The sequence below is a fragment of the Pituophis catenifer genome, unplaced genomic scaffold (assembly GCF_029215685.1).
Source record: "Pituophis catenifer annectens isolate HBS135680 unplaced genomic scaffold, rPitCat1.0.hap2 SCAF_2, whole genome shotgun sequence".
NCBI classification, from domain to species: domain Eukaryota; kingdom Metazoa; phylum Chordata; class Lepidosauria; order Squamata; family Colubridae; genus Pituophis; species Pituophis catenifer.
This window is the reverse complement of record NW_027256882.1, coordinates 75355438-75369939: the sequence shown is the minus strand read 5'-3', so window position 1 is coordinate 75369939 and position 14502 is coordinate 75355438. Positions and strand designations below refer to the sequence as shown.

Here is a 14502-nt window from a genome sequence, read left to right as displayed (position 1 = left end):
CCATAGACATATTTAAAAAAAGGCAGAATTGGACTGCTGGAAAATCCTTTATATTTTCAATCTTCCTTTAGAAATAAAAGATAGCTATAGAACAATTGAAATAGGATAGTAATATTTTGTGGAAGTGGGAAAAAATTGACTTTCTGGAGATAGAATACATAGAACTTGCAAAAGGGAAGAACCATTTCATCTACTTCCTCAGCTAATTTTAGAGACAAACATGTCAAGCTCTCAGAATGTTCACACTAGAAACTTGGTCTGCAGAGATGTTCTTTTCTCCTGACTAAGTATCTACTGTCCTTATGACTTATTGTTAATGACATCTTAAAGCAGTACTTTGTGCTGCATATCAAATAGCATCCTATAACCAAGAGAGATGTTAATGGGACATGTTGCAGAGTAGCTAGTAGACTAGATGTGATATCTCAGAATACCTTAACATCAATCCAAATTAAAACCTTAATGTTTCATAAGATTATTTATTGGCTTGCTTGATTGGGGGTTTTCCTTTTTCATTTTTGCCTCTGCTAATCCATGTTTCCCGAAACACAATCTAGAGTGCCTATGAAATTGTGCAGATATCTCTTTTAATTCTCACAAACACTGCCACTTAAAATACCATTGTGTGATAACCATTGATAAGTAACAGAAAATTAAGCACTTGCTATCTTCTATGAAAAGAGCACACTGTTTGTCAACTGATGAGTACAACTAGTGACACAGATTGTTCTACATGACAAAATGTTTTTACACATTTGCTGCACCAATATTGTTATTTTTTAGCATTGCCGAATGCTGTGTCCTGAGATGGGGCAGTTTTAATATACAAATTCCATTGAAGTTAATCTTCTATTATTGATAGTACTCTATTGCAGGATTTGTTTGGTCTTTCTTAATCTTACTGTTTTGCATATTAAAGTTGTACAGTCATCATTATTTTCTTTTTTGTTTTGATTTGGAATATTTGGATGAATTAGAACTGGATATGGGCTGGCTTAGACTGTTCTAGCTCTCTGCTGAGAATCTGTGGAGAAACTGATTTATTTATGTCTAAGCCTCCCTATTGCATCTTATTTAGTAGAAAGTCACACTATGTTTAGTCAGGCTTGTTTCCTGATAAATATGCTTAGAATTACAGGCTCAGTCAGAGATCAAAGTCCACCATTCTTTCTTTAGAAAAACTTCACAGAGACATACAAATAAGGGAGATTTCACAGTATGTGCTAAGGGGTTTGTAAGCCTGGTAGGAATGTGTTTTGGCCGACAGTTATCACAAATAGAGCTTTTTGGATTCACTGCCTATCATGAGGTTGAGTGCTAATATACATATGCAATTTATGCTTGCAGGAATTAACACTTTCAGCCAGGTAGGAAAAACAGTTAGCATAAACAGAAAGACAAGCTCAATTTGCGATTCTGTAATTCAACTTTAATCTTTATGTACTCCATGTGATACTCTTATAAAACTATTTGGATGCTCATTATTCAGTAAAAGACATTGAATGAGCTGCATAACTGTTAGAAGAAGTGATTCATCTCTGTTTTCACAGTTATTCCAGTCTGATCTTGGCTAAGAATGATAGATTATAGAATATTTTCCTGACAGCTAGAACAATTTTTCCTGACAGTTAGAACAATTAATTAGTGGAACAACTAGCCTCCAGAAGGTGTGAAGGTTCCAACACTGGAAGTTTTTAAGAAGAGATTGGATAACCATTTGTCTGAAATGGTATAGGGCCATGATGGCGAACCTATGGCACGCATGCCACAGGTGGCACGCGGAACCGTATTAGTGGGCACACAAGGTTGGCTCTGCCAGCTGATTTTCGGGTCTTCTGGGCCAACCGGAAGTTGGCAAATGGGCCATTTCCGGTTTCCGGGGGGGGGGAGGCCATTTTCGCCCTCTCCAGGCTCCTAGAAAGCCTCTAGAGCCTGGGAAGAGTGAAAAACGGGCCTTCTGGTCCCACTGGAACTTGGCAAACAGGCCATTTCCAGCCTCCGGAGGGCCTCCGGGGGGTGGGGAAAGCCATTTTCGCCCTCCCCAGGCTCCAAGCAAGCCTCTGGAGCCTGGGAAGGGCAAAAAACAGGCCTGCCAGGGCCACCATGCCATCACATGCCAAAAGCGGGGGGAGCCCAAGGTGGTCATATACGCATGCGCAGGGCGGATTGAATTATGGGTATGGGCACACGTGTGCATAACCCCCCCATGCTCCCCCCGCTTTTGGCATGCAATGGCAAAAAGGTTAGCCATCACTGGTATAGGGTTTCCTGCCTGAGCAGGGGGTTGGACTAGAAGACCTCCAAGGTCCCTTCCAACTCTGTTATTCTATTTCTAATTTAATTTAAGGAAATCTGTATTAATCCACATCAATATCCACAAGTAAATTATTACTTAAAATATTACACTAATGTAGAATACATTACATTTTTGGGTTGCAAAAAGCTGTCTTATGGGATCATTTAGTTTAAAATACTGGGTTCCAGAAGCTTTTCAGATTTCAGCAAAATTATTTCTTGGAAATGCATATGGCTGAATCTAGGACATTTTGCATGGAAAAGACATATTCCACTATTAAGCTATAGCTTAATTTTATCCCATATCAGTTACAGAGAGGTAGCTAACATAGCTTATTTAAATGAGAGTTAGGAAGGAATGCACTGAAATTTCACCTTAAATCGCTGGGAAGTCTTTTCAGCAACCATCTATCTGTCCTTGTTATATCCCAGCCATCACATATAATTAGGCTTTGGACATTATACAAGTGGTCAAACTATGAAGAGAGATAGAAGTCCATTAATAATTGGACTAACACCACTATACAAACATAGGTATAGGTTTGCAAGTATTATTGATAATTCAACCAAGTTTAACTTTTGTGTTACTTCTCAGTCTGCTTGCACTGACTGAATGAAATGGCTAATTTATTGTCTTCTGCACTTCTGCTGCTGCCATCTACTGTATTATGGATGGGATTGCATGTACTTAATATGAAGGGGTTACGCTGGCTGATTTATTAGAAAACAAGAAGAAAAGCAGATTTAGCTGTTGTCATGGGGCCAACAAACATGGTAAAATGTGTGTGTATGTGTTTTTGCAGTGGAACATTTCATTTGAAATGATGAACTTTGAATGCTACTTTTCAAAATCCATGCACACATTTAGAAAAACACCTATGCATGAACACACATGTTTTGCATGGGCATGATTTGCTGCTTGACTGCATGTTTTTGAGAGATTGTTGTGTAAGTAGTTTAGGACATTGAAATTTTGTTTGTTGTTCTTAGGAAATATATATACCCAATCAAGCTAAAAAAAGCAAATGAGCAAGATATGAGAACATTATTTTAATATCACAGTGATAAAACTATGAACCTTTAGAAGAGTTCTCATTGTATAATGAATTATAGGCTGAGAACTGTTCAGTGCATATTACTGATTTTAATTAATGTTTTAAATGCTGTCTGAAAAACTCTGGGAGTTAAGTCTACACATTTTAAAGTTGCCAAAGTTGAAAAACACTGGTTTAATAATTCAGTTATTGCAGATACACGCAGCCATATATGTTTACTGCTTGAATGTTTTAAACCAGAAAATGCCATGTTCTAATTAGAACTTGGCATCTTTATAATTATAATAACCATATTCTTCCACATAGTTATTGTCCTTTCCATCTGTATCAGACAAACAATAAGTAGTTGTGCAGCAGTTAATTCTTTCTCTCTGTGGGATGCTCAACTTACAGGATTCTTTATCAATACTGCCCATCTCTACATTCATCCTGTGTGTGAATGAAAAGTTTAGCACAACTGCTGAAAGCCGACATGATCTAGTAGTTGCAATCCTGAACTTTATCCAGAAAGACCCAGATTCAAGTTCCAATTCATGAAACTCATTGGGTGCCTTTGAACCAGTCCTTATCTTGCTGCCCACTCTAGGTTTTCTTATTTAGGGAACTTGGAGGAGACTGTATTAAGCGCACTGTGTTGAACACATAAAGTAAAAGGCAGGATATAACTCTAAATACAAATAAGAATCATTTATTTTAAAGGTAGAAGTATACTGGTCCCTCCAAAGATAAATTTATGCTATATTTTGTCTCTAAAATAATTAACACAAGCTCTCCTTGTTCTATGAGCATAAAAGTTATGTACCCATTCCAGAATAAAGGGAAATCACATAAATCAGAGGATATTTGAATGGTATAATTAATTGCTTGGGAAAGTACCAGTCTGGCAGCTGTAGCAAGCAGAAAAATCTACATATGCCAGGTTCAGATTATTTCCCTTGCAATTAAATCCAAGGCCCTTTTGTGGATGATAATTACTTTCTTACCCCTTTTACCAGCATTCTTCATTAACCCTAACCCTGAATATATTGCAAAGCGTATTATATCATTCCACATAACAGATGGGAAGATAACCTTATTGCAAAAGTAAATTGGAAGGTTACAATTTTGTTATAATTTGGGACAAATGTTTGCTTTAATAGAGGAAAAATAATTAGGAATGGTTACTTGTTTGAAGTGTTCACAAGGTTTTCAAAGGGCTACATCACAGTCAGATTATATCTTCCCCAGTTGACTGTGAGATATAGAGGTTTCCTCCAGTGTTTTTGCACAAGCTCCTTCTCATTACGTACGATTGTGATAATGTTTCAGAAGACAATTGTAACATGAAAAGGATCAGAGGAAGAGAAATGAAGGAAATGGGTTTTGGGTAGGTAGAGGTGGTATGGAGCACTGAGTTTTTTCCCTTCAAGTCTCATGAGTCCAAATATAAACCAGAATTATATTCCTGCAGACTTAATCCTAACTTTGTGAGATTTTGGTCCACATATATAATTTTTGAACCATGCCTGGATATATTATGGCCCCTCTGGTTATAAAATATGTCCCAGAAAAACTTCAGTAATCTCTTGACCTTCCTATTCTGTTTGGGATTCAAAAAAGGGGAGGAGTCTTAAACTTGGCAGATCACTGTGTATAGCTGGCTGGCAGCCTTCAATTTTAGTGATTCATAAATTTTGCAGCTTGGACCAAACTGTGAACAATGCATTTTTAATCTAGCTGTTCTTCAAAATATCCACAAGGGCAATTCTTCCAGAAACAATGACATCTGAGGAGATGGTTTATTTTAAACAAGGACCAAGACAATAAAAGCTGTCAGAATTGTCCCTGGCAAAACTTGCTAAGACATAAAGTAGAAATGCAACTGGCACTTTATGCTGTAATTTAAAAGTTAATTTACTGCTTGCTCTGCTTTAGATGACAGCCTATCTTTGTGGACAGGCAAGAAAGTGCATTTATATTCTGGATGCTAAGATAATCCTTTTATCTGAATTGACATGTGCACCTATAATAATTATGAGTTGACTTTCAAGAGTTGTATTAATATATTTGTGCTAGCAATTGAAAATATTTTTGCTTGTGTCAGCCCATACATTCTTAAAGTGGTTACAGGCAATACAATCAGGATAGATCCAGATTATATGCCATGGTCCATCCCTCCATGGATTAGACCTGGTAACTGGAGTTTATACTTGAGGAACATCAGGTCTGTAGGGTAGACCAGTGTCATTGATCCAAGGTTGCTAAAATGAAAAGACAGAATGTTGTGTGAGCTGAAAGCAGAGACAGAACTAACTTCTTATAACCCAGAAGTAAGTCACTGAGAAGGGTTCAGTAAGAAATTGTTCCAAGTGTTGCAACCATATATTGAAGACTCATAGCTCTCATCATATTAATGCAAGCATTGGGGAAAATATCATTTTGTGGAAAACTGTAAACTTCTGTTTCACTATACTTTGCAGAAGAATAATTTTGCACTATTGATAGTGCCTAGGATAATAACATTCTTTTCTTTTGTGCTTTTCTGCTTGTGCGCTAGGATTTTCTTTGCCTACAATCCTGAACTATGATTTATTTGTACCTTTTAGGTGAGATCCATTCGTTCGTTGTGTTGCTTCTACTACAGATTGTTACAGGACAGACCATTTCTAAAATAAAAATAATATTTGAGAGACACGTTCATATGTCGTTTTTCAATAACAAATCTAATTATATTTTCATTATTTTGCAACAGCAAGCATGCAAGCAAGTGAGACCGAATCAGTGAATACAGAAAATGTGGCTGGTGAAGGAGAGATCACATGCTGTGGAAATTTGTGGTGAGTATATGATGGAACTCTTGAAAGCTTTTATCCCAACACTCACTGGAAGAATGGACTGGACCAAGTTTTCTGAAACAAAAGTTCACTTTTATTTGATTGCAAGTCTTAACATAGCCAATTACATTAATCATGACTGCTTTATTCATTGCAAATTGTAAGAAAGAGTTCTCTGAAAGAGATTTAAAAAAAAAACAATATATTTTTAAATAGATCATCATCATATAGCAGACAGGAGCTTTTAAAGGCTAGCATTTGTATCCTACTGTATTTAATTTATATATAACAATTTGTAGGGTGTCCTAGCTCAGGGGTCCCCAACTTCCAGGCTGTGTCCCACAACTGGGCTGCGACCCGCTCAGAATTGGGCCATGGAACCGGCAGCAAGTGTGCATGCATCCTCACTTGCATGAGCACATGCACTCCATTTGCGTGAGTGGAGGGCATATATGCCTGCCCCTCACACAGAACCATCCCCTCCCCCCCCCCACTGGTCCGCAAAACTAGAAAGCTTGGGAAACACTATCCAAGCTGATAGAAATTGCACAGAAATATGAATATTATTATCATGAATTGGTACCTATTGGTTAGACCTACCCTAAATTTAGCCCAGTAATAAGCTCATAATAAATACATTACAACTCTGCAAGTATGATAGGTTGGCAAGTTTGTATGATTTAAATTTTGGAAGTTCATATTAAAATCACTATTCAAAATCCACATTCAGCTCTCTAATCCATTAGACAGTGTGTTAAATATTCTTCCCTGGCCTATAGTGTAAGCTTATTGTGAAGAAGCAATTTTTCAATTTTTTTTTTGAAAGGGTGCCAGATTAGAATTATGATGTTATTTCTCTTCCAGTAGTTTAATTAAAATCTCTTTCTAGATTGTTGAGTAAGAGCTTCAATGAAAATGTGCATTCATTATTTCAAAAAAGGTATAACTGTAAAACATAATTATGATAGTGGTCTATTAAGAGCAGTTAAGAAAGGCCATTATTATACAATTTATGCTTGTTGAATATGTCCATATCTAACAATATTTAAATCCAATATTTAAATAATTCCAATTCAGGTTTAAGGTGAAATGAGATATGTACATTCTTGTTTTATATTTTCTTTAAAATGTGTTTTCCTTTTCTTTTAGTCAAATTATCTCAAAATCCAAGTTCAGGTCAGTATTCTTTCCCTCTCACTTTCCTGCTATATATCATAATTCTGTGCTGATTATCTATAAATATTATGGGTGAATATGACTGATTTTTAAGATTGTGTTAATAAATATAAAAGGACTACATACATCATCACATTTTACTCTTTCCATTGTGCTGTTATAATAGCTATAGCATATGCTTCTTTCTTTTTAAAGAAAGACAGAACTACAAAATAACTATTCAGTGTAATCCTCTTTTCTGAAAAAAAAATGAACAAATGAAGGAGAGTAATTAATTGTTTTCTTGCTCAGTGATTTTTTTACTCCAAATTAATTTCACGGTTTTGCTCATCACATTTATTTATTTATTTATTAAATTTTTATTAAATTTAAACATGATTGACAATATGACTTTCTGAAGACATCTGTGCATTTGAAATTCCTCAGGGGAAAAAAAAGCCACAAAGAGAGGCAGCAGAGCCATTTGCAGAGAAATTGGCATGCAGGAAAAAGATTATACATCTTCAATTTCCCTGCTTGTTCTTGTCAATGTTGTTTTTCATAAAAAGAAGAGCTCCAGCAGTTTATTGTTACATCAAATTACATTTAAGGTGTAGCTTGGATCAAAGCCATCATCCAACAGATAATGAGGATTTCCTTCAGGCAGAAAAATGCCATTGAGAGCAACTATCAAATGATGTTATACATGGGGCAGGGGTGTGTGAGTATCGAGAGGAGACAGGAACCTCAATTCCATGCCCTAATTGCATAAGTGATTAACAATATCCTCTTAAGATGCCAACATAAGCCTTAACTTGAAAGTGCTGTGCTGGTTATTTCATTGACAATGGCAACGGTGGAAGACGATTTATGTGTCTCCCACAAATGCTGCTGTTCTGTGTTTCTGTGTTTAGGATGGCAGATGATTAATATCATGATGTGTATAATGCATCTGAAAGAGCAAGAAATCTTGCTGATTAGCTTACTAAGCTGTATGCTGTTCATAAAAGCACTCTATATAAAAATAGACACTATCAAGAAATAATCACACTGTTTGAAGAAGGGAATTCTGCTTGTCTCTGGAATGCCTGATCCATAAAAATCTTTTTTTGTTGTTGTTTAGATATATTTGCTGAAGAATTTGATATGATGGCTGTAGAGGTTGGGGTTTTTTGTTTGTTTTTAGTTGAGCCTCCTTTTTTTTTAATCTTACTATAACTTCAACCCTTGGCTGCTTAATGGATTATCTTAAGGATTGCTTAATTCTATTACTTTGCAAATAGTTGTTTATATCAAAATGTCCATTGCTTATGCACAAAAGAACAGATAAAACAAGGGATCTGCAATAATGGAAACTAAATGTTAACAAATTTAATAAATAAAATAAATATATCCTCATTAATTTCATGGGCAGGGAATTTTCCCCCAAAATATTTTCTCTCTTAAACTGGCAATGCAAACAATCTGCTGGTTTATCTGCTGACAAAGAGAAAGAAAAAGGACTGAGAGATGGAAAGAAAACTTTGGTTTAACTAGAAGTATAAAAGTTGAGTGGATTCTGACAGCTAAGGTTATGTAATGAGGAAAAAAGCAATGAAAATCCTGCAGAATGTATCTTCATATTGCTATGACAAAAATTTATGTTGGAATATCATCCAATCAATCTTGGTGAAAAGCTGAAGATAAAACAATGGCATATTTTAAATGACATGTCCTTTATTGATTGGAAACTGCTGTTCCTGTCTTAATGCCTTATATCAGTGATGGCGAACCTTTTCAGCATCGAGTGCCAAAACTGGAACGCACGTGCATGTGCATGCACCAGAGTGCCAGAAACCCGAAGACGACCTGGCCGGAGAGCGCATGCTGTTTTTTGGGCCGTTTTGGGCCATTTTTCGGGCTGTTTTCAGGCTGTTTTCCAGGCTGTTTTCAGGGCCATTTTCAGACCGTTTTCAGACCGGTTTTGAGGCCGTTTTTCCACAACGGCCTGAAAAATGACCCGAAAAATGGCTGGAAAACAGCCTGAAAACAACCCGAAAAAGGCCTGAAAAATGGCCAAAAATGGCCTGAAAAGCTGTCTGTTTTTTAGCCCCTTTTTTGGCCATTTTTCAGGCTGTTTTCTGGTGCTCTGGCACCCGCAAAGACCAGCTGGCCGGTGTGTGCTGGAAACCAGAAGAGCAGCTGGAGACGGCGTACATGCCCACAGAGAGGACTCTGTGTGCCACTCTGGCACGTGTGCTATAGGTTCGCCATCACGGCCTTATATGATCTATTTCTTTTCAATCCCTGGCTTGTAGTTTTTCTGCCATTGTTTCCAAATGTAATTTGGTAGTTGGTTTCAAAATCTTGATGAACATTCATTCTTCTTACCAAAAATACAAATCTCGTCTCTGTAGGCACTCACACAGAACCATCCCCTTTCTCCCCCCCTCTCCTCCTGGTCCACAAAGCTAGAAAGCTTGGGAAACACTGTCCAAGCTGATACAAATTGCACAGAAATATGAATATTATTACCATGAATTAGTACCTATTGGTTAGACCTACGCTAAATTCAGCCCGGTAATAAGCTCATAATAAGTACATTACAACTCTGCAAGTATGATAGGTTGGCAAGTTTGTGTGATTTAAACTTTGGAAGTTCATGTTAAAATCACTATTCAAAATCCACGTTCAGCTCTCTAATCCATTAGACAGTGTTGATAAAATACTCTTCCTTGGCCTAATACAGATCTCATCTCTGTATGCACTGATTGATATAAAGTAGAAACCTAACATTCAGAATTCTGAATTGCATCACATTGCATTGCATTCAGAATTCTTGTGTTTTAGTGGGAATGGGTATATTTTTCAATATCCTTCATGAAAAGCTCTTGAAAGAAAACTTTGCTGGACATTTTCATTTGTCTTTTCAACCAGAAGACAATCTGCTGAATGTTTGACATACATGATTTAGCCTTTTCACTCAACTTACATTCAAAACAATTTACATTGCTAAAATAATGTTTTATGAGGACGTTTGTGTGTGGCAGTTGATAAATGGAATTAATTATACTGTATTTTATAAATATAAAATGAACATTGTATACTTCATTTCAAAGAGGCAGCTTGTCAGAAACAAGAGCCAAATATTATGATTTTCTTTAAAAATGCATTCAAGTATTATTTCATGTTTTATTGATGACTTCTTTCATTAGTAATTGTCTCCTTTTCTTTGAGCAAATATTTACAAGCACAATAAAATGTCAGTCATATTTACAATACTGTACATCTTGCTTTATTTCTTAACTTAATCTTTATTCACATTACAACCTGAAGAATGCTAAAAGAAGCACTAGTATTTTTCCAATACATACATACATGCATACATGCATACATGCATACATACATACATACATACATACATACATACAATATGTACTGACATAGATATAATTCATTTCTTAAAGCTTTCCAAAATTCTGCATTTATTACTCTGTCCAACTTAAACTTTAAAACTTGATCTTAAAATTCAAACTGTCATTATTACTTTAACTGGGCTTCAAATTTTCTCTGATAGGAATTTTTATTTCCCTCCCTGGATATATTGATAACAGAAGTAGTTAAACTATGACTAAAGCTACACTGATAACCAAATATATTTCACCTTCAGTTTGAGGCTGGTATTCAAGAGAGCCAACCAAGTGTCCTCATATTTTTGACCATAGCTCCTATAAGCCCCAGCCAGTATGCTCAGTGGCCTGTGATTATGAGACTTGCAATCCTAAATAACTGAAGAACACAAAGTTTTTTATCCCTGGCTTTAGTCACAATATGTGATATTTTCTGGATGTAAGCAGCAGATCTCTTCATACATCCAATGCTCAGTCTGAAATTTGATCAGTTCCCTGCAGACTTTCAGCCTCTACTAATTTCCGAGAACTATGCTTAATTCAAAGTCCTTCATGATTTTGTTCATGGTCAGAGTACTTCATGTGCTTGACTTTTGCAAACGGTTGCTTTTATTCTCTTGATTTCACTCTTGGCCTTACATAATGGGGGTGCTTTTGCTTTGTGACAAGAGATATTCCCACCCAATTTAAAGCAAATCTTCTCTAGAGAGAAAGAAATGCTCTATGTTCGGGTAAAGGGGACAATAAATGGAGACATGTTTCATTTTATACGATGAAACTTGTGCAAAAAAGGTGGCCCAGCAACCTACAATTCCTTCCATGATTCTTCATTTGTTTTTCCTTTCACCCGATTGCTGAAGTTGCAGCTGCCCTTCAAGAGAGGATTAGGCCTCTTGCTTTCCAAATCAATGATCTTGTGTAGGCCAGATCCACTTCAAAGAATCAGCAGGGGATCTATGAATGCTGTTTGTTGCTGAATCTTGAAAGCCTGTTAGAGATTCTCTCTGCTCCATCTTCAAGTTAGAGTTTCTTTCTCATGCTTCCCTCTTTCTCAGAATTGAATAATCTTTTCTGAAAAACCCCAATTCCTTCTCAATTCTTAAGGCCAGGCCTTCTTTCCTTTGCACCTGTCACAGCTGCTTTCTTTTTGAATCTAAGATTCCTAATATTCTATTCCTGCAGTTCCAATTCATCTCTTCTGCTTCCAGGTTCTTAGGGACGAGATCCATTCACAGATGTTTCTGTCACTGATATTCTGGTGTCTTGATTCGTATGAACGATTTAATCTGACTGCTTAGTAAACTACAGCTGAACTAGGTCAACAGTCTTGTTTAGCTATCTTGAATCCTTACTTGTTTAACTTGGAATATGAATGGCTGTAGGAAATCCTTATCATGGAAAAACATGTTAAAAGCCCATATTCACTCTGTTGCCTTTCAGCAAAGTGAATAGAATTTATTTATTTTATTTTTTATTTTTTTATTTAATTTATATACCGCCCTACTCCCGAAGGACTCAGGGTGGTGAACAGCCAAACAGTAAAAATACATAGATACAAAATTTAAAAACAAAGTAAAATCGAATTAAACAAATTTGGCCCAAATGTATTAAAACCCCCAATCATTTAAAAAACCAATTAAAATTTGCGTAATTAAAAAGAGGGAAAAGATTAGGCCAGGCCCGCCTGGTGGAATAAAAGAGCACGGTGGAAGGTGCGCAGATCCGGGCTCCTCCGTATCTCCGGGGGCAGCTCGTTCCAGATATTAGGTGCCCCCACAGAGAAGGCTCTCCCTCTAGGGGCCGCCAGTCGACATTGTTTGGCCGACGGCACCCGGAGGAGCCCCTCGCTATGAGAGCATACCGGCCGGTGGGAGGCTATTGGTGGTAGTAGGCAGTCCCGTAAATAACCAGGTCCTAAGCCATGGAGTGCTCTAAAGGTCGTAACCAAAACCTTGAAGTGCACCTGGAAGACCACCGGGAGCCAGTGCAGCTCGTGCAGGAGAGGTGTTACATGGGAATGCCATGTCGCTCCCATTACCACCTGCGCGGCCGCACCCTGCGCCAGTTGGAGTCTCCGGGTGCTCCTCAAGGGGAGCTCCATGTAGAGAGCGTTACAATAGTCCAGGCGGGAGGTGACGAGGGCATGAGTGACCGTGCGTAGGGAGTCCTGATCCAGAAAGGGATGCAACTGGCGAATCAGGCGAACCTGATGAAAAATCTTCCCAGTCACGGCCGTCAAGTGCTCTTCTAAAGACAGCCATGAATCCAGGAGGACGCCCAAGTTGCGAACCCTCTCTGTGAAGGGCCAATGATTCGCCACCAATAGTCAGTGATGGCACCAACTGACTATATCGGGACGTCGGAAACCACAGCCACTCGGTCTTGGATGGGTTGAGCCTGAGCCTATTCCTCCCCATCCAGATCCGCACGGCCTCCATTGTTCAGTTGCCTGAACATTAAGCCTATCTTTAGCTGTGGTTACAGTATTCTCATCTTACTACTACTGTCATTTCCAGAAGTAACCATAATATTGATATGGGGGTTTTTTTCTGGATGTTTGAGCCATTTTCTGTTCTCCAGATCTACAAATATTCACATTAAAAAATGTGTTTGTACTGGACTTCCGGTGGCACCGCAGGCGCCAAGGATGCTCTTTTCTTGAGCGCCAGCCCCGCGATCTCGTAAAGCCGCTTGAACAGCGCAAATCAGCTGTCTAGCAGCTTGAAAACTTTCTCCCTGGGAAAAGGGGAGGAAGAGAGCAGACGGGCGTAGGTAGAGCTCCCCAAGGAGCCCCAGGAACAATTCTGGGGCTCGAAGGGTGAGAGCTTCCTGGAAGCCCGACAGAGCTCCGGATCCAGGACGTTTCTGCTTCAAGCAGAAGAAGACGCCGCGACCACCCCTGCAAACAACGCTTGGAATAAACATCATTCGGAAGCAGGCTGAGCAAATTCAGGAGAGATTAGATCTGCAAGTACTGAACTTTAACTTCAAATGTGTATTACTTCCTTCTGACTTATTAAGGGGAGAAAGTGAAACCAAGATGGCGATTGAGCTTTAATGGGGCGTGAAAGCGAAAGTTAAAAAGGAAAGTTTCTTTTAGTGTTGGCAGCCCCTGTTCAAAATTAGAGATTTGTTTAAAAAAAAAAAAGGAGAATATCAAAGATTACAGTAGTGATTTTTTAAAAAAGGATTGATATTATTTAAAGACTGATTTCTGGATTTGGTGGATCTATTGTTCTGGCAGCTGATTAAATTTAAATTGGAAACTAAAAATGGCTTCAAAACAAATTAAGGCTATTGTCCCCAAAAGTGCTGGGACTTCGCCAGCTCAAACATCCAGATTGCAATCTCTCTCTGCTCCAACGGAACCAACAATATTAACATTTGAAATGTTGCAGGAAGCCCTCAAAACACAAGCCTCTGTTACAGAAAAAAAATTGCTTCAATGTTTCAGGAGCAAACTCAAGAAGTTGCTGAAGAAATAGCTCAGGTCAAAGAGACTATTCAAAAATGAAACCAAGAAATTAGAGGAGATATTATTATGGCAGTACAAGGATTGGCAGGACACATTGGAGCAATAGATGAAAAAGTGGAAGAAATTAAGCAGTCTAATGAGAACTTGGAAAATAAAATGGGGGAGGTCCAGGACAAGATGGAAAGAGCAGAGGCTGATGTGATAATGATACAATATAGAGACATGGAATTTGCTCTGAGAATAAGAGGCCTCAAGGAAAATAAACAAGAGAGAGATCTTTTCAGAAGCATTTGCACAGATAATGGAAGATCAAAAGGCAA

At 37.9% G+C, this 14502-nt stretch overlaps 1 protein-coding gene across 2 annotated transcripts in view; it reads left to right on the top strand.

The window, feature by feature from the left end:
* CACNA1D (calcium voltage-gated channel subunit alpha1 D) overlaps positions 1–14502 on the top strand; it is a 225277-nt gene that overhangs the window by 116602 nt on the left and 94173 nt on the right. For both annotated transcript variants that reach the window (XM_070936968.1, XM_070936969.1), the window contains exons 9-10: positions 6082–6166; positions 7313–7339. In XM_070936968.1, the coding sequence (XP_070793069.1) occupies positions 6082–6166; positions 7313–7339 (112 nt within the window). The remainder of the gene's footprint in view (positions 1–6081; positions 6167–7312; positions 7340–14502) is intronic.